We start from the raw sequence: 26,251 nt of genomic DNA, 5'->3' as shown, positions 1-26,251 counted from the left end.
AGATATGTGGAATATGTTGAAGGTGGAATGGTTTGAATCGGTTGAAAAATGTGGAAATATTGGAAAAAGTTAGAAAATGGCCAATTCATTTCAAAATGTCCCTAAAAACTGGGAATTTTAGGAAATCTGGGAAAGTTTTAGAATTTTCGAAGTAGAGTACAAAATCCCTTACCAGGCTGAATATTTTGAAGTTGAAATGGTTTGTACTTTAACTTTAAATTAGATGGAAAATTTAGGAGTTGTGCAACAATGAAAAAATTCCCATTCGTTTCAATGGGAATTTCATACAAAATTGGGAATTCTCGGAAAAGATGGAGCTTTTTTTGAAAATGTCAAAAAAATGTGACTGTTCTAAATGAGTTGGTGTTGGAATTTTTCAAAACGGTCAAGAAATGTTGACATAGTAACATTTTAACTGAGAAATGGTATTACGGAATTCCTGGAATAGCGGGAAAATTTGGATTTTTTTCCACTTCCAAAAAAACTTTGTTTTTTTTTGTCCTGATTAAGAGGAATGTTTTGAAAAATTGGGAATTCTGGGAAAATAGGGATTTTTTTTTTTTGAAAATGTCAAAAAAAATGTGACTGTTCTAAATGAGTTGGTGTTGGAATTTTTCAAAACGTTCGAGAAATGTTGACATAGTAACATTTTAAGTGAGAAATGGTATTACGGAATTCCTGGAATAGCGGGAAAATTGGGAATTTTTCCAGTTCCCAAAAAACTTTGGTTTTTTTGTCCTGATTAAGAGGAATGTTTTGACGGTGGAACAGTTGAAGTGGGTTAAAAAATGTGGGAAGAGTGGTCGACAGAAAAAAGGGTGAAAATAGGGTTTGGAAAACTGGGAATTCCTGGAATTTTTTCAAATTGGAAAAATTATAGTTTGAATGGTCAAGATATGCGGAATATGTTGAAGGTGGAATGGTTTGAATCGGTTGAAAAATGTGGAAATGGTGGAAAAAGTTAGAAAATGGGCAATTCATTTCAAAATGTCCCTAAAAACTGGGAATTTTAGGAAATCTGGGAAATGTTTTAGAATTTTTGAAGTAGAGCACACAATTCCTTAAGAGGCTGAGTATTTTGAATTTGAAACCGTTTTTACTTTAAGTTTAAATTAGATGAAAACTTTAGGAGTTGCGGAACTATGAAAAATGTCCCATTCGTTACAATGGGAATTTCATACAAAATTGGGAATTCTGGGAAAAGAGGGATTTCTTTTCTTTGAAAATGTCAAAAAAAATGTGACTGTTCTAAATGAGTTGGTGTTGGAATTTTTCAAAACGGTCGAGAAATGTTGACATAGTAACATTTTAACTGAGAAATGGTATTACAGAACTCCTGGAATAGCGAGAAAATTGGGAATTTTTCCAGTTCCAAAAAAACTTTGTTTTTTTTGTCCAGATTAAGAGGAATGTTTTGACGGTGGAACGGTTGAAGTGGGTTAAAAAATGGGGAGGAGTGGTTGACAGAAAAAAGGGTGAAAATAGGGTTTGAAAAGCTGGGAATTCCTGGAATTTTTCAAATTGGAAAAATGATAGTTTGAATGGTCAAGATATGTGGAATATGTTGAAGGTGGAATGGTTTAAATCGGTTGAAAAATGTGGAAATGGTGGAAAAAGTTAGAAAAATGGCCAATTAATTTCAAAATGTCCCTAAAAACTGGGAATTCTAGGAAATCTGGGAAGTGTTTTAGAATTTTTGAAGTAGACCACACAATTCCTTAAGAGGCTGACTATTTTGAATTTGAAACCGTTTTTACTTTAACTTTAAATTAGATGAAAACTTTAGGAGTTGTGGAACAATGAAAAGTGTTCCATTCATTTCAATTGGAATTTCATACAAAATTGGGAATTCTGGGAAAAGAGGGATTTCTTTTTTTTGAAAATGTAAAAAAAAATGTGACTGTTCTAAATGAGTTGGTGTTGGAATTTTTCAAAACGGTCGAGAAATGTTGACATAGTAACATTTTAACTGAGAAATGGTGTTGCGGAATTCCTGGAATAGCGGGAAAATTGGGAATTTTTCCAGTTCCAAAAAAACTTTGTTTTTTTTGTCCAGATTAAGAGGAATGTTTTGACGGTGGAACGGTTGAAGTGGGTTGAAAAATGTGGGAAGAGTGGTCGACAGAAAAAAGGGTGAAAATAGGGTTTGGAAAACTGGGAATTCCTGGAATTTTTTCAAATTGGAAAAATGATAGTTTGAATGGTCAAGATATGTGGAATATGTTGAAGGTGGAATGGTTTAAATCGGTTGAAAAATGTGGAAATGGTGGAAAAAGTTAGAAAAATGGCCAATTAATTTCAAAATGTCCCTAAAAACTGGGAATTCTAGGAAATCTGGGAAGTGTTTTAGAATTTTTGAAGTAGACCACACAATTCCTTAAGAGGCTGACTATTTTGAATTTGAAACCGTTTTTACTTTAACTTTAAATTAGATGAAAACTTTAGGAGTTGTGGAACAATGAAAAGTGTTCCATTCATTTCAATTGGAATTTCATACAAAATTGGGAATTCTGGGAAAAGAGGGATTTCTTTTTTTGAAAATGTAAAAAAAAATGTGACTGTTCTAAATGAGTTGGTGTTGGAATTTTTCAAAACGGTCGAGAAATGTTGACATAGTAACATTTTAACTGAGAAATGGTGTTGCGGAATTCCTGGAATAGCGGGAAAATTGGGAATTTTTCCAGTTCCAAAAAAACTTTGTTTTTTTTGTCCAGATTAAGAGGAATGTTTTGACGGTGGAACGGTTGAAGTGGGTTGAAAAATGTGGGAAGAGTGGTCGACAGAAAAAAGGGTGAAAATAGGGTTTGGAAAACTGGGAATTCCTGGAATTTTTTCAAATTGGAAAAATGATAGTTTGAATGGTCAAGATATGCGGAATATGTTGAAGGTGGAATGGTTTGAATCGGTTGAAAAATGTGGAAATGGTGGAAAAAGTTAGAAAAATGGCCAATTCATTTCAAAATGTCCCTAAAAACTGGGAATTCTGGAAAATCTGGGAAATGTTTTAGAATTTTTGAAGTAGAGCACACAATTCCTTAAGAGGCTGAGTATTTTGAATTTGAAACCGTTTTTACTTTAACTTTAAATTAGATGAAAACTTTAGGAGTTGTGGAACAATGAAAAATGTTCCATTCATTTCAATTGGAATTTCATACAAAATTGGGAATGCCGGGAAAAAAATGATTTATTTTTTTTAAATGGTAAAAAAAACGTGAATGTTCTGAATGAGTTGGTGTTGGATGTGTTGTATGCATACAGTAGGTAGTACATTGTATGTTGTGTACATCATTAATTATTTGTTGTGCACATAGTTATTTAGTTATTTGTTGGGTACAAAGTTAGTGAATTAATTGTGTACATAGTCAATTATTTGTTGTGTACATATAGTAGTTAGTTGGATATACGATGTTGTGTAAATAGTTGTTTATTTGTTGTGTACAAAGTTAGTGAATGATTTATGTACATAGTCAATTATTTGTTGGGTACATATAGTAGTTAGTTGGATATACGATGTGTAAATAGTTGTTTATTTGTTGTGTACAAAGTTAGTGAAAGATTTGTGTACATAGTCAATTATTTGTTGTGTACATATAGTAGTTAGTTGGATATACGATGTTGTGTAAATAGTTGTTTATTTGTTGTGTACAAAGTTAGTGAATTATTTGTGTAAATAGTCAACACGAAAAAATGAAAATTAAATTTTAAAACATAGTTTATCTTCAATTTTGACTCTTTAAAATTCAGAATTCCACCGAAAAAAATGAATAGAAAAACTAGCTAATTCGAATCTTTTTGAAAGAAATAAAAAAATAATTTATGGAAAATCATTATTAATTTTTCCTGATTAAGATTAATTTTAGAATTTTGATTACATGTTTTAAATATGTTAAAATCCAATCTGCACTTTGTTAGAATATATAACAAATTGGACCAAGTTATATATATATATATATAATTTATAAGTTATAAGACAAATTTTTATTTCTTCTCGATTTTCCAGAAACAAAAATTTTAAAAGAAATTCAAAAGGATTTGAAATAAGATTTAAATTTGATTCTACAAATCTTCTAGATTTGCCAGAATAATTTTTTTGAATTTTAATCATAATAAGTTTGAAGAAATATTTCAAAAATATTCTTTGTCGAAAAAAACGAAGCTAAAATGAAGAATTAAATTAAAATGTACGTATTATTCTTCACAATAAAAAAATATATATATATATACTTGAACATTGATTTAAATTGTCAGGAAAGAAGAGGAAATAATTTAAAAGGTAAAATGGTATATGTGTTTAAAAATCCTAAAATAATTTATAAGGTTGTATTTTTTCTCTAAAATTGTCTTTCTGAAAGTTATAAGAAGCAAAGTAAAAAAAAAAAAAAAAAATTTATTTAAACAAGTGAAGACCATGTCTTAACATATTTTCTTGAATTTTCAAATTCTATTTGAGTTTTGTCTCTCTTAGAATTAAAAATGTAGCGCAAAGTGAAACCAACTTGCTAGTAAATAAATAAAAAAAATAGAGGCAGCTCACTGGTAAGTGCTGCTATTTGAGGTATTTTTAGAACAGGCCAGCGGGCGACTCATCTGGTTGTTACGGGCAACTTGGTACCCGCGGGCACCGTGTTGGTGACCCCTGCAGTAGTTAGTAAGATATACTACGTTATGTAAATAGTTATGTATTAATTTGTTGTGTACAAAGTAAACAAATTATTTGCTGTGTACATACAGTAGTTAGTAAATTAGTTGTCGGTACATACATACCGGGATCAAATATACATTGTTGGTAAATTGTAACTGCCTGAGTCTAACTTATAAAAAGTGTTTATTTTGAAAATACTTTTGGCCAAGTCACATCAAAGTACAACAACGTCTGAAAAGTAGTAGGTAGAAGCAGAGTTTATTGAACCCTTTCTTTTTGACGACTACAAATCCGTAACTTGGCATTTTAGCTACAAACCAGACGGGTTCTACCAAGTTGGGCTCTTCTAAAGACGTCCATGTTCCAAACGTTCCACGACACATACTGTAAGTCTCAGAATTCCCTCGTATTCCGCAAAGAAAATTCATAAAATGAACTTACGGTCGTTTTTGTGGGCCATGATGACTTTTTTTTCCCCCTCCTTCTTACGTCGGCTGTGGACTGTGAACTTGTCCACGCCGAGCTTAACCCCCACGTTCCCCGTAGCCCCCAAACCATAAGCTGGGGGCAATCAGCCAATCACGGGGGAGTATGCTAATTACTCCAAACACACACGACACGCTAGCCTGAGTGGAAACATTTGAAACTAAACCAACGTGAATAATCGCCAGCGATCAACTCTGCCGTTGAGGCGGATGAGCACCAATCCAAAATAAATTGAACTTTAATTAAAATTCACGGTTTTCTCGCTAAGAATGAACGTTAGCTTTAGCTTTGTCTCCTCCCACTCTCTCTCTCACGCACGCACGCACGCACGCACGCACGCACGCACGCACGCACGCACGCACGCACGCACGCACGCACGCACGCACGCACGCACGCACGCACGCACGCACGCACGCACGCACGCACGCACGCACGCACGCACGCACGCACGCACGCACGCACGCACGCACGCACGCACGCACGCACGCACGCACGCACGCACGCACGCACGCACGCACGCACGCACGCACGCACGCACGCACGCACGCACGCACGCACGCACGCACGCACGCACGCACGCACGCACGCACGCACGCACGCACGCACGCACGCACGCACGCACGCACGCACGCACGCACGCACGCACGCACGCACGCACACACACACACACACACACACACACACACACACACACACACACACACACACACACACACACACACACACACACACACACACACACACACACACACACACACACACATACATACATATCCTGGTTATCATTTGGAATGGGTCCCAAGTTGTTTTTCAGGACTTGTGGGGACCACTCTTTCTACAGGTTGTGGAGGCATAAAAAAATGGGGTAAAATAACCACTGCCCAGTTAGCTCATACACGTCTTTAAATCTCTGGATTGATGAAGTAATGTGTTGATCAGTCTTACTGGGGACCCTGGGGAATAAGCTTTAATATGGTTCATGGGGACCAAATTTATATAATTTTGCACGATTCACACAAATTTGTACGTGACTAAAATCACTTAAGCCTCTTCAGAATGGATCCGACTATCATTTAAAAAAGGTTTCCCTTTAGGGGACCTGTTTTTTGTTGGTCCCCATACCGTCAGAAGTCCCCTAAGGGTGACTGTGTAAACAGAGCGATGTCCCCATTAAGTAAGCATTGCCAGAACACACACACACACACACACACACACACACACACACACACACACACACACACACACACACACACACACACACACACACACACACACACACACACACAGGTTATCATTTGGAATGGAGACCAAGCTGTTGTTCAGGACTTGTGGGGACCACCTTTTCTACAGGTTGTGGAGGCATAAAAAAAATGGGGTGAAATGGCCACTGCCCAGTTAGCTCATACAAGTCTCTAAATCTCTGGATTGATGAAGTAATGTGTTGATCAGTCTTACTGGGGACCCTGGGGAATAAGCTTTAATATGGTTCATGGGGACCAAATTTATATAATTTTGCACGATTCACACAAATTTGTACGTGACTAAAATCACTTAGGCATCTTCAGAATGGATCAGACTATCATTTGAAAAAGGTTTCCCTTTAGGGGACCTGTTTTTTGTTGGTCCCCATACCGTCAGAAGTCCCCTAAAGGTGACTGTGTAAACAGAGCGATGTCCCCATTAAGTAAGCATTGCCAGAACACACACACACACACACACACACACACACACACACACACACACACACACACACACACACACACACACACACACAGGTTATCATTTGGAATGGGTCCCAAGTTGTTGTTCAGGACTTGTGGGGACCATTCTTTCTACAGGTTGTGGAGGCATGACAAAAATGGGGTAAAATGGCCACTACCCAGTTAGCTCATACACGTCTTTAAATCTCTTGATCGATGAAGTAATGTGTTGATCATACTTACTGGGGACCCTGGAGAATAAGAGTTAATATGGTTCATGGGGACCAAATTTATATAATTTTGCACGATTCACACAAATTTGTACGTGACTAAAATCACTTAGGCATCATCAGAATGGATCCGACTATCATTTAAAACGGTTTCCCTTCAGGGGACCTGTTTTTTGCTGGTCCCCACACCGTCAGAAGTCCCCTAAAGGTGACTGTGTAAACAGAGCGATGTCCCCATTAAGTAAGCATTGCCAGAACACACAGACACACACACACACACACACACACACACACACACACACACACACACACACACACACACACACACACACACACACACACACACACACACACACACACACACACACACACACACACACACACAGTGACAGTGCCTCATGTCTTCTAATATGCTTTGCAGGAGAGATGAACTTGACCCCACTTAAAGCAGCAAAGTCCTTAATGAATGAATGAATGAATGAATGAGAGCTGCTGAAATAACCTCCAAATATCTCACATCGATTGATGAGACATGAACACTTGACTCACACCCACGTCAACAGTAGACAAATATTCTCATATTATGATATTTTTTCTACATTAAAACACTTCTTGTGTATTATTATTATATTATACTGTAAATATATGACATTTAATTAATAATGCATCTACAAGTCTCCTTCATTTGCATCTGCAGTATTGTCTATTCAGGTCGATTTTTATACAAAAGGCGCACTGGTTTACACAGATTTTTTTATGCACTGAATTTTTTTAAACCAAATTTTTGTACACTGATATTTTTTTTACAGTACATTTTTTTACACTATTTTTTTTGCAAAATTATATATTTTTTTTGACACAGAATTTTTTTTACACTGAATTTCTGTACCAAGATTTATTTTTTTTACACGGAATTTGGCTACACTGAATTTTTTATGCAGAATTTTTTTACACTGAATTTTTCTACACTGATATTTTTTTACACTGAAATTTTTTTTTAACAGAATTTTTGTACAATGATCTTTTTTTACACTGAAATTTTGGGCATATATATCAATAAATCAATCAATGTTTATTTATATAGCCCTTAATCACTAGTGTCTCAAAGGGCTGCACAAACCACAACACAAACCACTACGACATCCTCAGTAGGCCCACATAAGGGCAAGGAAAACTCACCCAGTGGGACGTCGGTGACAATAATGACTATGAGAACCATGGCGAGGACCACATATGTGGGCAACCCCCCCCTTTTGGTCACCCTTTAGGGGACCGAAAGCAATGGATGTCGAGCGGGTCTATATATATTTATATATATATATATATATATATATATATACACACACACACACACACACACATATGTATACATATATATATATATATATATATATACATATTTATCCGTACATATACGTATATAAATATATACATATATACTGTATGTATATATATATATATATATATATATATATATATATATATATATATATATATATTATATTATATTATATTATATATTATATTATATTATATTATATATATATATACACATTTTTTACCTAATGTGGCCCACGGGTCAAATCGTTTGGGGACCCCTGTTCTTTACTTTCAATGATCAAACAAAGTGTTGGTGCTGCTTGCGAGCGTCATTTACTGAGCAGGCATCAGCCGGCCGTCCACGCGTATCTCTTATGTGTGACTGCCATCTACTTGTCACACTCATCATTACACCATGTAAAAAACAAAATTGTTTCAAAGTCGGCAAGCAGAACCACAATTAATACGTACACTGTCCATTTTTGAGAAAATGAGAGGATTTTAAAAAGTATGTGAAAAAAGACTTTTAACATACTGTAGGTGTTAAAAAATAATGTAAATGACATAGTCCGTCCACTCAAGAATCGCCCACGTTGCAATTGTGCTGCGTGGAACACTCCCCCCCCGCATTTACTATCGGCGTCTTTTTAAACGATATATCGCTCATTTCCTCCAGGACCACGCCAGCGCTGATTGGCCATCATCGGGAAAGCAGAGTCAGAGGGTGTTGCCGTGGAAACCAGCGCGGCGCATCCCACACCCTGACTGCTTGCCATGCCGGGCACACGCACCCATCACTTAAAAACACTGCAACTTTTCCACGTTGTACGTTGATTAGGACTTTCCTCCCGGGAGTCCTGCAAAAAAAAAAAAAAAAAAAAACGCCGCCTTGAAAGTCCATCAAGTCCGCTACCTTTATGAAACGCTCACAATGAAAAAGGGACGGCGTGCGTCAGGCCTCAGGATATTTAATGATCCCCCCCTTTTTTTTTGTCTCTGCGGAACTTTATCTGTCTGCAGAGGCAAAGTCTCAGCTAATCGTCCTCCTGGAAATAAGAGGATTTCTCTCTCGCTCTCCAGATGCTCCACTTTGGGATCCCACTGAATAAAATAAGACCACCGCTGAGGCTGCCGGGGGACCAAAAAAACAAAACCCTACGAGAACCTTGCAAGGTGGAACAACGGAATGAAGGTAACCTTGTGAACAGAAACGATACGTTCCAGGGTCAAGCGGTTTCCATCATAGAAGCTTCATGAAGGGGCGTAGCAACAAATTCCGGGTCCCCTATCGCCCCCTAAACCAGGGGTCGGCGACACAAAATTTTTTATAGAGCCATGTTGCACCAAAAATACAAAAAACATCTGTCCGGAGACGCAAAAAATTAATCGTCTTATATAAGTGTTATAATGAAGACAACACATGACGAAAGTGTCTATATCCGCTATATTAGCCTACTATCAAAATGACTTCAAAAGTCTTATATAAGTGTTATAATGAAGGCAAGACATGATGTGTCTATATTAGTTATATTAGACTACTATCAAAATGACTTTAAAAGTCTTATATAAGTGTTATAATGAAGGCAAGACATGATGTAAGTGTCTATATTAGTTATATTAGACTACTATCAACATTACTTTAAAAATCTTATAAAATTTGTACAACACATGATGTGTCTAAATTAGCTATAATAGCCTACTATCAAAATGACTATAACAGTCTTATATAAGTGTTATAATGAAGGCAACACATAATGTAAGTGTCTATATAAACCTACTATCAAAATGACATTAAAAGTCGTATATAAGTGTTATAATGAAGACAACACCTGATGTGTCTATATTAGCCTACTATCAAAACAATGTTTAAAGTCATATATAAGTGTTATAATGAAGGCAACACATAATGTAAGTGTCTATATCAGCCTACTATCAAAATGACTTTAAAAGTCGTATATAAGTGTTATAATGAAGGCAACAGGTGATGTGTTTGTATTAGCCTACTATCAAAATGACTTTAAAACTCTTATATAAGTGTTATAATGAAGGCAACACATGACGAAAGAATCTATATCAGCTATATTAGCCTACTATCAAAATGACTTTAAACGTCTTAGTGTTATAATGAATGCAACACATGACGAAGTGTCTATATTAGTTATATTAGCCTACTATTAAAATGACTTTAAAAGTCTTATATAAGTGTTATAATGAAGGCAACAGGTGACGTGTTTATATTAGACTACTATCAAAATGACTTTAAAAGTCTTATATAAGTGTTATAATGAAGGCAAGACATGATGTAAGTGTCTATATTAGCTGTATTAGACTACTATCAACATGACTTTAAAAATCCTATATAAGTGTCAAAATGTGGACAACACATGATGTGTCTAAATTAGCTATAATAGCCTACTATCAAAATGACTATAAAAGTCTTATATAAGTGTTATAATGAAGGCAACTCATAATGTAAGTGTCTATATCAGCCTACTATCAAAATGACTTTAAAAGTCGTATATAAGTGTTCCAATGAAGACAACGCATGATGTGTCTATATTAGCCTACTATCAAATTTTTTTTTAAGTCATATATAAGTGTTATAATGAAGGCAATACATAATGTAAGTGTCTATATTAGCCTACTATCAATTTTTTTTTAAAGTCATATATAAGTGTTATAATGAAGGCAATACATAATGTAAATGTCTATATCAGCCTACTATCAAAATGACATTAAAAGTCGTATATAAGTGTTATAATGAAGACAACGCCTGATGTGTCTATATTAGCCTACTATCAAAAACATTTTTTAAAGTCATATATAAGTGTTATAATGAAGGCAACACATAATGTAAGTGTCTATATCAGCCTACTGTCAAAATGACTTTAAAAGTCATATATAAGTGTTATAATGAAGGCAATACATAATGTAAGTGTCTATATTAGCCTACTATCAATTTTTTTTAAAGTCATATATAAGTGTTATAATGAAGGCAATACATAATGTAAGTGTCTATATCAGCCTACTATCAAAATGACTTTAAAAGTCATATATAAGTGTCAAAATGTGGACAACAGGTGATGTGTCTAAATTAGCTATATATACATATATATACATGATGTGTCTATATTAGCCTACTATCAAAATGACTTTAAAAGTCGTATATAAGTGTTATAATGAAGGCAACACATAACGTAAGTGTCTATATCAGCCTACTATCAAAATGACTTTAAAAGTCATATATAAGTGTTATAATGAAGGCAACAGGTGATGTGTTTGTATTAACCTACTATCAAAATGACTTTAAAAGTCTTATATAAGTGTTATAATGAAGGCAACACATGACGAAAGTGTTTATATGAGCTATATTAGCCTACTATCAAAATGACTTTAAACGTCTAATATAAGTGTTATAATGAATGCAACACATGACGAAGTGTCCCTATTAGTTATATTAGCCTACTATCAAAATGACTATGTGTCACAGCTAGATGCTAATCTTTGTTGACAGAAATGCTGAAACCTAATATTTATGATCTAGATTATGGGATTTACAATATTAACTTTGTACGATAAAACACTGAATATTGACACCACCCTCTCCATCGACATATTTCACAATCAACACAAATGCAACAAACACCTGACGCCATTGTTCGTTATGACTTCCAAACATAAACATCCATGCATCATTAAATTTCTTGTCTCAAAGTGTCAGGTTCAAACACCGATGACATCTATTAAACAGACAAGAAGCAAGGAATTAAACGGAGACCGGATTCAATTTAGCTCAATGAGGAGACCGTGTAGACCTGGACCCTTGTACAGTGTCGTCCCACGCTCTGACGAAAGGTCCTGATTACATGGCAACAGCTGTTTTTAAGGGTGAGGGGGTCATAAACAGCCGTTGCCCTAGGCCAGAATTTTTTTTTAAGTCGGGTCCTGCTTCCTCTCCGCTTTGTAAATCTCCGGTCAAGACAAGATCTTCCTGTGGATCGCAATGGATCAAAGACACCGACACCTTCATGTCGCTTTCCATCGCACACAGTGGAGTTTTACAAGGCTTTTTCTTGGTAAGATCAAAGAAAGCTTTTATCCTCTCACCGGGAACTCATGGAAACAAAGTTTTGTGATAACTTAGATACAATTTTTCTGACACGAAGTAGACTTGCAAAGCAATTAGCTCCCTGCTGCCACCTGCTGGTATGGAAGAGTATTACATGGTTACTCTGACCATCTGTGGAAAGCAGAGGAACTCAACTTTCTTAGAACCTGCTCTTGAAGGAGTCGCTTTAAAGGCCTACTGAAAGCCACTACTACCGACCACGCAGTCTGATAGTTTGTATATCAATGATGAAATATTAACATTGCAAAACATGCCAATACGGCCTTTTTAGTTTACTAAATTGCAATTTTAAATTTCGCGCGGAAGTATCCTGCTTAAACGTCGCGGTATTGTGGAGGACATTTTGTTCCAGCACCGTTCACAGCTACAAGTCGTCTGTTTTCATCGCATAAATCCACAGTGTTATGGACATCTGTGTTGCTGAATCTTTTGCAATTTGTTCAATCAATAATGGAGACGTCAAAGAAGAAAGCTGTAGGTGGGAAGCGGTGTATTGCGGCCGCCTTTAGCAACACAAACACAGCCGGTGTTTCCTTGTTTAAATTTCCGAAAGATGACGGTGAAGCTTTACTATGGAACAGAGCGGTCAACCGGCAGGTTTCGGTGAGAAAATGGTGGTAATAAGTCAGCTCTTACTGTAGACATGAGCGGAGAGCTTGCGTCGTTCCTCCTGCACCTGTCAAAGAGGCAGCTGCGGACTCTCTTGCCTCCTCCCACCGGCCGCCCCCGACCGTCGGATGCTTCCACCGTGGAGGAGGGAAAGAAAAAAAAAAAAGTCAGCCCGGTCCCACCGGCTGCCTTCGCCTCGTCGAGAAACGTGGTTTCCCACGGAGACACACCCATGGCCACACTCCTCCCGCTTCCAGGTACCATATAACCTCACTAAAACACTAGTAACACAATAAGCAGATAAGGGATTTTCCAGAATTATCCTAGTAAATGTGTCTTGTAACATATGAATCACTCCCACTGCCCTCGCTTTTTTTTCCTTCTAGTCCTTCACTCTAACTTTCCTCATCCACGGATCTTTCATCCTCGGTTGAACTATTGGGGAAATCGTCGCTTTCTCGGTCCGAATCGCTTTCACTGTTCGTGGCCATGATTGTAATCAATGTGAGGAGGTGAAGAGCTCCACAACCCGTGACGTCACGCGCACATTGTCTGCTACTTCCGGTACAGGCAAGGCTTTTTTATTAGCGACCAAAAGTTGCGAACTTTATCGTCAATGTTCTCCATTAAATCCTTTCAGCAAAAATATGGCAATGTCGCAAAATGATCAAGTATGACACATAGAATGGAGCTGCTATCCCAGTTTAAATAAGAAAATCTCATTTCAGTAGGCCTTTAAGGGTTTATTGTTCTTTGGACTTTGTCCGAGTGAAACTGAAAAGCAATCAGGCGCTATTCTAAAAAGGAGGCTGCTTTTCACTCAATAAAACGCAGCAATTTAACATTCATTGTGTCTTTTCACCGAATAAAAAAAAAAAACTGGATTTCTATTCACAAAGCTGAGTGGCAAAAGTGAAGTAGCGTCGTTTTTTTTCCTCCCACCTGAGATTTCCTTTAACTTTATAAAAAATAAAAAATAAATAAATAAAAAAAAAATAATCAACAGGATGTGCCAAACTGTCCCCCCGAGAAATGTTGTTTAATGCAGACAAAGTGAGACGCAAATCTTTGCGTGCATGAAAAAACATTTGGTTCCGCGGCACTCTGCATAAAAGCACCACTTCCTGCTGCTTTTTGCCCGGCAGAGAGGGATCATACTGAGAATGCAAATGGAGACGGAACGGACGTGTGAATAAAGTCCCTTTTCATCCGTTAAGCTTTAAAGAACACCCCGCACGTCATTCGAAAATCATCACTTTGCTTGTATGAATCAATGAAATTTTGCAACGTTCATTATTTGACATTTAATGCCTAAAGTATCATAAGTGATACATATGTTTTTTTTAGCACTCCACTAAAAAGCCTGATGTATCAGATCAGATACATGCATTACACATATAAATCACTTGGCTTATTAGAGGGCAATAATGCCACAAAGAAGAAACAAGATACACCTGATTCTTGAAGAGAAACTTTACCAAATTTGAAACGGATAAGGTAAGAAAAATTCTTTTTTTTTTTACCGACACGTCAATATGAATAGTTAATCTCTTGATGCAATGTGAAATTACTTAATATTTCACAATACACTTTACAGTAAAATCTGGGTTTTAAAATGTATCAAATTTGAAACAACAGGCATAAAAGGTAATGTAACTGTAAATTAAGTCAATTGGCATTGTATTGCGTTTCAAGCAATACAAATACCATCTGGCAACATGCATTCCTAAATAAGCGAATACAATGTTTACCTTACACTATACGCTGTATTGAGAAGTAAAATATACGTATCCAATTTGCTGTGTAATTTTCGTGGTGATCAGTCAGGGTGTGTTGCAATTATTTCGGATTTTTGTTTAGGAGAAAGAAAAAAAAAATCACAAAAAAAACAAAACAAAAAAAACATGATGACGTTGACTTTGTTGTACAGCTTTTTTTAGGTAGTAAATAATTATAAAAAAGATGTTGGATATGAAACAAATTACCGTATTTTCCGGACCATAAGGCACACTGCCCATGAACGGTCTATTCTCTATCTTTTTCTCATTATTATGGGGCGCATTAAAGGAGTTATATTATTAATATTATTATTTTCTAAATGTAAAAGACTTCCTTGTGGTCTACATAACATGTAATGGTAGTTCTTTGGTCAAACTGTTGCATAGATAATGTTTTAGAGAGCATCTTCAAGCCGCTATCTGACCGTCTCTTCAGGATGCGCGGTTTTGTGGGCGGTCTTATATACGTGACGTCTCCTCTCCGTCATCTTTGTTGTAGCGGTGTAGCGTGCAAGGACGGAAGTGGAAGAAGTGTAAAAAGATGGAGATAACTGTTTTAATGACACTCAGACTTTACTTCAATCAACAACATCTCCTCATCAACAAGGCCGCAAATGTGTCTAGTGAAAAAACATTCAAACGGAACTCTCTAATAACTAAAGTTTCTTGGGTGAATAATGTAGACTCACTACACCGGTATGTTTTAGAGCTTTCATGGCAAGTTTACTGACATATTCAGTATAAGTAAGAACTTTACATTACTTTATATTAGAAATGAGAAACAACAACGGAAGATGAATGTCCCATAACAAGAAGTTAGGGAGTCGGCACAGACTCCAAAGGCGGACACGTGCAATTTTTTAGGACTTATGCAGATCCCAAGTAAAGATCAGCAGGGACTAGAAGGTAAGAAAAGTTGTTTTTGCATAATATTGTGAAACCAAACGCCAGATAATATGTCTTACCTCATACACACATCATAATAATACTCCTATATTAAAGCACAATACAAGCCATCAAGCAGTGTGGCTTCACAGCTTACCAAAGTCGTACTAAAACCTTTTTTATAGATTTTTGAGTGCGGCGTGTAATGTTTTATATTTTCAATGGAACATTTAAAATGTTGGTGTTTACTTGAGTCATATTGCCATCGTAGTGCAGTCTACACATGTCTCTTATGTTTGACTGCCATCTACTGGTCACACTTATAATTTCACTGCTTTGAGGTCGGTAAGCAAAACCAGAATTATTCCGTGTATTAGGCGCACTGTCAAGTTTTGAGGGGAAAAAAAACATTTTAATTGCGCCTAATAGTCCTGAAAATACGGTAGAACGTATTTCCTTGAAATGCCGCCGGGCATATAGTATGCGCCTGCCTTCAATTACTGTCAGGCCAAACTCGCTTCGCAAAATAGTTAGCGCATGCTTAGTATGCTTAGTACTCGTGATGTCACAAGTGACACTTTTCCTGTCATCATTTTAAAAACGGAGGAGGCTGATTTTAATACCGGTAATTTGAAATCACACAAAGGGAAGTAGATTAAAAAGTTAGCAGCTATGTTTTATTAATATACCGGTACCTGTGGAGAGGTGAAGCCGACGGTCCGACAGGGCACGCTAGAGCCCGGCCCAAGATGGCGACGAGGAGACAGCGAGCGAGGGGACAGGAGGAGCGGAAGAGGGACCTGCACTGAGCTTTTATTGATAAATAAACAAAGTCAAACTGCTCAAGCCATGTCCTTCCTTGGTGGTCCTGTGAACCCTCACAATACCGTAGCTGCGTCTGTCCAATATGGGTCATTAAATGACTCCCGCCTCCTGGTGGTAGAGGGCGCTAGTGATCCTTCTTGCGACCACTCGGCTGCAGAAGAAGTGACAATGAGTGACGTGATATGTGCTGAGACAGATACGACGGACCTTCTGATAGCAGTTTTCTAAACTGGACTTTCAATCGAAGCAGGAGGTAATAAAGGAAGATCTCCATCAAGACAGAGACTTTTAAAACTGAAGGAAGATAAGGAAGACTTCTGTAAACAAGTTATCGACGATTTTGATCAGAAGGAGATGGCATGGACTATATTTATAAGTAAAGGTAAGACCATAATTATATGTGCTTTTCATGATGTATCCTTACATCACACTCAAATTTTTACCGCATGCCTTTGGTAAATGTCGGAGTGAAAAGAGGTTTTAATTTATTAGCGCCCCGGCGGCAATTCAAGGAAATACGGTATATGGAAATAGACTTAAAAAAAACTAAAAACTCCAGTTTCTGTCAATGATTTAGTGGTTCAGGCTTTAAAATTAAAAAGTATTTGAAGTGATAAAATGTGATGATAACCATAGAGTAAGTGAGCCTCTGTCCTGGCTGCTCAGTACAATAAACCACGTCCCATTAGAAGAAACCGAGCCGGTTCTCTACGTGACGACACCAAAGTATTCTTTGGACAATTTGATATTACAAGCGTTCCTTTCTTTTCGTTCGCCCCTGCTTATTTTTCCCGGTCGCCGGGCAGAATTCAAAGGGCGAACATGACATAACTGCCCCCTAAAAAAAACTGCGCCAATATTTTTTATACCGTACATTAATGAAGCAACTTCCTCTGTATTAAATTTTTTTTTTTTTTAAGTGCAACGCTGCCAGTGTATGTCATTGAAATGTGTTGCAGATATGTTTTTTTTATGAGATTGAAGACAAAACAGACAGAAGTTGTAATCCCTCCTCGTTATCTCGCTACAGCAGTAAACTGATGCTGTGTGTGTGTGTGTGTGTGTGTGTGTGTGTGTGTGTGTGTGTGTGTGTGTGTGTAAGTGTGTGTGTGTTCTTGTATTTCTACCCTCCTAAAGACGTCAAGAAGGAAAAGTAGCTTCCATATGAGGAGGTGTGAACAAGTGAGGACATAAATCAGGCAAGTTTTCAAATGGACTGTGTCGCTTTTAAAAGTGCTTCCCCTCTGGTCAACATACGAAATAACAAGTGTGTGTAAAAATGTGAAGTGCGCCACCCTCTGGTCGACATATTTAATAACTTGTGTGTATGAAATTGAAATGCCTTTAGCTAAAATGATTGAAAAAATGAATATGTATATAAAGACATACTGTAATAACGAAGTAAATAATGAATATTAAAAACGAATTACAAACAATTTTAAAAAAAGTAAAAGCTTGCCTTTTTTATATTTGCATAGTATACATATATTATTAATGTTGTAAATACAAATCTTTATATATCAAGAAAGGGTGGTCCTAAAGAGGTCTACATTTTTTTGGAGGTCTTAAAATGGTAAGAAACACACAAATGTGTGTGTTTTCTTGTTTTTCTACCCTTCTTGAGAAATCAAGAAGGTAAAGAATCTTCCATATGAGGAGGTGTGAACATGTTATGACATAAATCAAGGTCCCAATAACATTGCATCTAATAGAGAATCTCTCATTTGCACCCCTGGTGCTGAAGTCTATCAAAATTCGGGTGGTCCCAAAAACCTGGCAACATACGAAATAACAAGTCTGTGTAAAAAAAAATGACGTGTTCCCCTCTGGCCAACATATGAAATAACAAGTGTGTGCAAGAAATTGAAATGCCTTTGGCCAAAATTAAGTAACAAAAATAAAATACATATGGAGACATACTGTAATAATGAAGTAAATAATTTAGATTAAAAAACAATTACCAAAATAAAATTGAAAATTACTAAATGCTTACCTTTTTTTGTATTTACATAGTATGTATATATTATTAATGTTGCAAATACAAATCTTTATATATCTAGAAAGGCTGGTCCTAAAGAGGTCGACATTTTTTGGAGGTCTCAAGAAGGTCAGAAATACACAAACGTGTGTGTGTTTTCTTGTATTTCTACCCTTCTTGAGACATCAAGAAGGAAAAGTATCTTCCATATGAGGAGGTGTGAACAAGTGAGGACATAAATCAAGGTCCCAAAAACATTGCATCTAATAGAGAATGTCTCATTTGCACCCCTTTGGTGAAATCTATCAAAATGTGGGTGGTCCCAAAAACCTGGCAACATATGAAATAACAAATGTGTGTAAAAAAATTGACGTGCTCCCCTCTGGCCAACATATGAAATAACAAGTGTGTGCAAGAAATTGAAATGCCTTTGGCCAAAATTAAGTAACAAAAATAAAATACATATGGAGACATACTGTACTAACGACGTAAATAATGAAGATTAAAAACCAATTACCAAAATAAAATAGAAAATTACTAAATGCTTACCTTTTTTGTATTTACATAGTATGTATATATTATTAATGTTGCAAATACAAATCTTTATATATCAAGAAAGGGTGGTCCTAAAGAGGTCTACATTTTTTTGGAGGTCTTAAAAAGGTAAGAAATACACAAATGTGTGTGTTTTCTTGTATTTCTACCCTTCTTGAGACATCAAGAAGGAAAAGTAGCTTCCATATGAGGAGGTTTGAACAAGTGAGGACATAAATCAAGGTCCCAATAACATTGCATCTAATAGAGAATGTCTCATTTGCACCCCTATGGTGAAATCTATCAAAATTTGGGTGGTCCCAAAAACCTGGCAACATATGAAATAACAAATGTGTGTAAAAAAATTGACGTGCTCCCCTCTGGCCAACATACGAAATAACAAGTGTGTGCAAGAAATTGAAATGCCTTTGGCCAAAATTAAGTAACAAAAATAAAATACATATGGAGACATACTGTATTAACGATGTAAATAATGAAGATTAAAAACCAATTACCAAAATAAAATAGAAAATTACTAAATGCTTACCTTTTTTGTATTTACATAGTATGTATGTATTATTAATGTTGTAAATACAAATCTTTATATATCTAGAAAGGGGGGTCCTAAAGAGGTCGACATTTTTTGGAGGTCTCAAGAAGGCCAGAAATACACAAATGTGTGTGTTTTCTTGTATTTCTACCCTTCTTGAGACATCAAGAAGGAAAAGTAGCTTCCATATGAGGAGGTGTGAACAAGTGAGGACATAAATCAAGGTCCCAATAACATTGCATCTAATAGAGAATGTCTCATTTGCACTCCTGGTGGTGAAATCTATAAAAATTTGTGTGGTCCCAAAAACCTGGTAACATATGAAATAACAAGTGTGTGTAAGAAACTTGACGTGCTCCACCTCTGGCCAACATATGTAATAACAAGTGTGTGCAAGAAATTGAAGTGCCTCTGGCTAAAATTAAGTTAAAAAAATAAAATATATATCCACATGGAGACATACTTTTATGATCCGCTGCCCGGATCATACCATATTCTAGTTTTATTCCGTTTTTGTGTCAGATTCTGTTTATGTTTGACGTCCTTAGTTCCCGTTTGTTCTGTCACCATGGTTTCATGTTAGTTCCACCTGCTACTCGCTGTTTACACACACCTGTTGTTGCTAATCACCGTCCTTATTTAAGCCTGCTTTCTTTCGTCATTCTTTCTCGCATCCTAATTTCAATCAATCAATCAATCAATGTTTATTTATACAGCCCCAAATCACAAACGTCTCAAAGGACTGCACATATAATTACGAATTTGCTTTACGTGCAACAAGTGACGACTTCTATTCTATGTATCTACTCGCTAGCTTTCGCGCGACGCCTTGTTTTTTCTCTAGCTCTCATGCTAGTAGTTTTTCTTTTGCCTTTTGTGCAAGTTTGTCGGCTATTTCCCTAGCTTCCATGCTAGCGCTTTTTTTTTTTTTTTTGCCTAATACATGTCTTTCTGTTTCTTAGTCTGTTTTATTTATTAATAAATCTTCATTTCTTACCGTACTGCCCGACTGCATTCTTGGAAGAACGAATCCGGCATATCCATGCCCAGCAATCCTTACACACACTGTAAAAAGTTGAAGTAAATAATCAAGATTAAAAACCAATGCCAAACAAACAAAACAAAAATAACTAAAAGCTTACATTTTTTATATTTGCATAGTATGTATATATTATTAATGTTGTAAGTACAAATCTTTATATATCTAGAAATGGTGGTCCTAAAGAAGTCGGCATTTTTCGGAGGTCCCCAGAAGGTCTGAACTACAAAAATGTGTGTGTGTTGTGGCGACATCCATCCAAGCTAATTGGCAGACAGCCGCGCCGAGTCGAGGCAGCGCTAATATGACTGATCCCCTTTTTAAAATCTTTTTCCGCCACATAATCCTGCCGGGGCGAATGTAAAGTATTCATCCCTCTTGCGTAAAAGGCGTCGGAGGAATGTTCGGCGACGGCGGGCGGACATTTAGAGTGGCTCGCCGCGTCGTCAGCTCGGCGGGGACGAGGCGGCGTGACGGAACCTACTGGACTGCGACGCCGCGTGACGGAGCGCGTATGCAGAACCGTGCGCTGATGCATGACGCCAAACAAACAGCCGTCATCGACATCATGGTCAGGCTGGTCATTAGGTGGCGCTGTGTGTGACTAAACAACAACACTATCAGCTAGCATGCTAAAGCTAATTAACAGACAAAAACAAGCTATTTGTCCACCCTGACTTTGCTTCTTAGAGAGTTGTGTCTTCAAAGTTTTAACAAAAGCTATTTACTGTTTTTTGGACATTTAATCTGACGTTCTAACTGCTATTAGCTAGCATGCTAGAGCTAATCAACAGACCAAAACAAGCTTTTTGTCCACTCTGACTTTGCTCTCTAGAGAGTTGCGTCTTCAAAGTTTCCACAAAAGCTATTCACCGTTTTTCGACATTTATTTTGACGTTCTAACCATTATCAGCTAGCATGCTAAAGCTAATTAACAGACAAAAAACATATTTTTGTAAACCCTGACTTTGCTTCTTAGAGAGTTGCGTCTTCAGAGTTTTAACAAAAGCTATTTACCGTTTTTTGGACATTCAACCTGATGTTTTAACTGCTATCAGCTAGCATGCTGAAGCGAATCAACAGACAAAAACAAGCTTTTTGTACACCCTGACCTTGCTCTTTAGAGAGTTGCGTCTTCAAAGTTTCCACAAAAGCTATTAACCGTTTTTGGACATTTTTTTGAAGTTCTAACCGTTATCAGCTAGCATGCTAAAGCTAATTAACAGACAAAAAACAGCTTTTTGTAAACCCTGACTTTGCTTCTTAGAGAGTTGCGTCTTCAAAGTTTCCACAAAAAAGCAATTTACCGTTTTGGACATTTAACCTGACGTTGTAACCATTATCAGCTAGCATGCTAAAGCTAATTAACAGACAAAAACATGCTTTTTTTTCACCCTGACTTTGCTCCTTAGAGAGTTGCGTCTTCAAAGTTTCTACAAAAAAGCAATTTACCGTTTTTGACATTCAACCTGACGTTGTAACCATTATCAGCTAGCATGCTAAAGCTAGTTAACAGATAAAAACAGCTTTTTGTAACCTGACTTTGCTGTTTAGAGAGTTGCGTCTTCAAAGTTTCCACAAAAGCTATTTACCGTTTTTGGACATTTTTTGACGTTCTAACCGTTATCAGCTAGCATGCTAAAGCTAATTAACAGACAAAAAACAGCTTTTTGTAAACCCTGACTTTGCTCCTTAGAGAGTTGCGTCTTCAAAGTTTCCACAAAAGAGCTATTTACCGTTTTTGGACATTTAATCTGACGTTCTAACCGTTATCAGCTAGCATGCTAAAGCAAATCAACAGACAAAAATAAGCTTTTTATCCAGCCTGACTTTGCTCCTTAGAGAGTTGTGTCTTAAAGTTTCTACAAAAGCAACTTACTGTTTTTGACATTTAACCTGACATTGTAACCATTATCAGCTAGCATACTAAAGCTAATTAACAGACAAAAACAGCTTTTTGTAAACCCTGACTTTGCTCCTTATAGAGTTGCGTCTTCAAAGTTTCAACAAAAGCTATTTATCGTTTTTGGACATTTAACCTGACGTTCTAACTGTTATCAGCTAGCATGCCAAAGCTAATCAACAGACAAAAACAAGCTTTTTGTCCACCCTGACTTTGCTTCTTAGAGATTTGTGTCTTCAAAGTTTTAACAAAAATTATTTACTATTTTTTGGACATTTAACCTGACGTTCAAACTGCTATGAGCTAGCATGCTAAAGCTAGTTAACAGACAAAAACAAGCTATTTTTCCACCCTGACTTTGCTTCTTAGAGAGTTGCGTCTTCAAAGTTTTAACAAAAGCTATTTACCGTTTTTGGACATTTAACCTGACGTTCTAACCATTATCAGCTAGCATGCTAAGGCTAATCAACAGAGAAAAATAAGCTTTTTATCCAGCCTGACTTTGCTCCTTAGAGAGTTGTGTCTTTAGGTTTCCACAAAAGCTATTTACCGTTTTTGACATTTAACCTGACATTCTAACCGTTATCAGCTAGCATGCTAAAGCTAATTAACAGACAAAAACATGTTTTTTATTCCACCCTGACTTTGCTCCTTAGAGAGTTGCGTCTTCAAAGTTTCCACAAAAAAGCAATTTACCGTTTTTGACATTTAACCTGACGTTGTAACCATTATCAGCTAGCATGCTAAAGCTAGTTAACAGATAAAAACAGCTTTTTGTAACCCTGACTTTGCTCTTTAGAGAGTTGCGTCTTCAAAGTTTCCACAAAAGCTATTTACCGTTTTTGGATATTTTTTGACGTTCTAACCGTTATCAGCTAGCATGCTAAAGCTAATTAACAGACAAAAAACAGCTTTTTGTAAACCCTGACTTTGCTCCTTAGAGAGTTGCGTCTTCAAAGTTTCCACAAAAGAGCTATTTACCGTTTTTGGACATTTAATCTGACGTTCTAACCGTTATCAGCTAGCATGCTAAAGCTAATCAACAGACAAAAATAAGCTTTTTATCCAGCCTGACTTTGCTCCTTAGAGAGTTGTGTCTTAAAGTTTCCACAAAAGCAACTTACTGTTTTTGACATTTAACCTGACATTGTAACCATTATCAGCTAGCATACTAAAGCGAATTAACAGACAAAAACAGCTTTTTGTAAACCCTGACTTTGTTCCTTATAGAGTTGCGTCTTCAAAGTTTCAACAAAAGCTATTTATCGTTTTTGGACATTTAACCTGACGTTCTAACTGTTATCAGCTAGCATGCTAAAGCTAATCAACAGACAAAAACAAGCTTTTTGTCCACCCTGACTTTGCTTCTTAGAGAGTTGTGTCTTCAAAGTTTTAACAAAAATTATTTACTATTTTTTGGACATTTAACCTGACGTTCAAACTGCTATGAGCTAGCATGCTAAAGCTAATCAACAGACAAAAACAAGCTTTTTGTCGACCCTGACTTTGCTTCGTAGAGAGTTGTGTCTTCAAAGTTTTAACAAAAATTATTTACTATTTTTTGGACATTTAACCTGACGTTCAAACTGCTATGAGCTAGCATGCTAAAGCTAGTTAACAGACAAAAACAAGCTATTTGTCCACTCTGACTTTGCTTCTTAGAGAGTTGCGTCTTCAAAGTTTTAACAAAAGCTATTTACCGTTTTTGGACATTTAACCTGACGTTCTAACCATTATCAGCTAGCATGCTAAAGCTAATCAACAAGAGAAAAATAAGCCTTTTATCCAGCCTGACTTTGCTCCTTAGAGAGTTGTGTCTTTAGGTTTCCACAAAAGCTATTTACCGTTTTTGACATTTAACCTGACATTCTAACCGTTATCAGCTAGCATGCTAAAGCTAATTAACAGACTAAAACATGTTTTTTTATTCCACCCTGACTTTGCTCCTTAGAGAGTTGCGTCTTCAAAGTTTCCACAAAAAAGCAATTTACCGTTTTTGACATTTAACCTGACGTTGTAACCATCATCAGCTAGCATGCTAAAGCTATTTAACAGATATTTTTGTCCACCCTGACTTTGCTCCTTAGAGAGTTGCTTCTTCAAAGCGTCCACAAAAGCTATTTACCGTTTTTTGACATTTAACCTGACGTTGTAACTAAGCAACAACGTTATCAGCTAGCATGCTAAAGCTAATTAACAGACATTTTTGTCCACCTAGCGTGTTAGCATCTTCCAGGTTTCCAAAAAAGAAACGCAGCCACCAGTAAGGATATTTATATTTCTAAATGACGAGCTGTGGTGGCGCTCAACATCCCAATGATCTGGGATTGTTTCGACAATGATGTCGTCTAATTAGGGTTGCAAAGGGGTGGAAAGTTTCCGGAAATTTACCACGGGAAGTCAAGCTCGGGAAGTTTGGAAAATTTGATCATTGTTTGATTAATCAAAGTTCTGTAGAATAAGATGAGAAGCTTGTAAAACACGAATGCAACTCCAAACACAGCTAAACAATTGGAATAGTCTTTAAAAATATTTTACTGACGGACAAATGAATAGAAATAGGCTCGATGAACAAATGAACACTCAATCAGCAATCCTACGTTCTTGTACGACAACAGAACGGCCAGCAGAACAGAAGGCATCGGAAAATACACGCTTTGATTTACTATTTGCTAGTTGAACTTTAGAAATCACCAAAAAAAGGTAAATTCGGATCGCTAACGTTGTTAGCATAAATGAATGGGATTTAACATAGAGAAAATGAGCATCACGGCTAACGGAGAAATATTTTCGGTTCATTATGAGACTTTGGTGGTACATAAACCTAGCTAGCGAGAAATATTGGCCCCAAAATCATTTAACAAGTACAGGAACAGCTAGCTAGCTAGCTTGAGTGGAATTCGTAGAGTAACAAGCAATTACACCACTATTACACTCAAATAGCATAGATCAAATATATTTACCCCAGTAATATCATCAAAACTTACCTGACTGGATGAAGTCCTTGGGCTCAAATACTAGTGTGACCTCATTAGCCCCGCTGTGGTGTGTAGCATGCTGGGAATTATCTGGGGCATGTGATGGAAAAATGCACTGCATGTGACTGAGGAATGCACAGTTCAGGGTTGAAATTCAACTGAATTGGTATTAAAGGCCTACTGAAATGAGATGTTCTTATTCAAACGGGGATAGCAGCTCCATTCTATGTGTCATACTTGATCATTTCGCGATATTGCCATATTTTTGCTGAAAGGATTTAGTAGAGAACATAGACGATAAAGTTCGCAGCTTTTGGTCGCTAATAAAAAAAGCCTTGCCTGTACCGGAAGTAGCAGACGATGTGCGCGTGACGTCACGGGTTGTGGAGCTCCTCACATCTGAACATTGTTTACAATCATGGCCACCAGCAGCGAGAGCGATTCGGACCGAGAAAGCGACGATTTCCCCGTTAATTTGAGCGAGGATGAAAGCGTCGTGGATGAGGAAATTTAGAGTGAAGGACTAGAGGAAGAAAAAAAAAGTCGAGGGCAGTGGGAGCGATTCAGATGTTATTAGACACATTTACTAGGATATTTCTGGAAAATCCCTTATCTGCTTATTGTTTTACTAGTGTTTTAGTGAGATTATAGGGTCGTACCTGTAC

General features: G+C 36.8%; 1 protein-coding gene across 2 annotated transcripts in view; it reads right to left on the bottom strand.

Moving 5' to 3' along the window:
• LOC133554207 (probable N-acetyltransferase camello) overlaps positions 1-25,873 on the bottom strand; it is a 28,584-nt gene extending 2,711 nt beyond the window's left edge. Inside the window, exons 1-2 of one of the 2 annotated variants that reach the window (XR_009807072.1) lie at positions 25,596-25,873; positions 20,664-20,731 (exon numbers count right to left, since the gene is read on the bottom strand). Coding sequence is in view for 1 of the 2 variants with exons in the window: in XM_061902674.1 (XP_061758658.1) it covers positions 5,084-5,102 (19 nt within the window). In the remaining variant the exon portion in view is untranslated. Of the gene's footprint in view, positions 1-5,083; positions 5,133-20,663; positions 20,732-25,595 lie in introns of those variants that run through there. The other variant, XM_061902674.1, reaches the window with a different exon arrangement.
• Positions 25,874-26,251: the final 378 nt, after the last annotated feature.

Source organism: Nerophis ophidion, linkage group LG06 (genome assembly GCF_033978795.1).
Source record: "Nerophis ophidion isolate RoL-2023_Sa linkage group LG06, RoL_Noph_v1.0, whole genome shotgun sequence".
Lineage (NCBI taxonomy): Eukaryota > Metazoa > Chordata > Actinopteri > Syngnathiformes > Syngnathidae > Nerophis > Nerophis ophidion.
The sequence above is the reverse complement of the archived record's forward strand: the minus strand, read 5'-3'. Positions and strand labels throughout refer to the sequence as shown.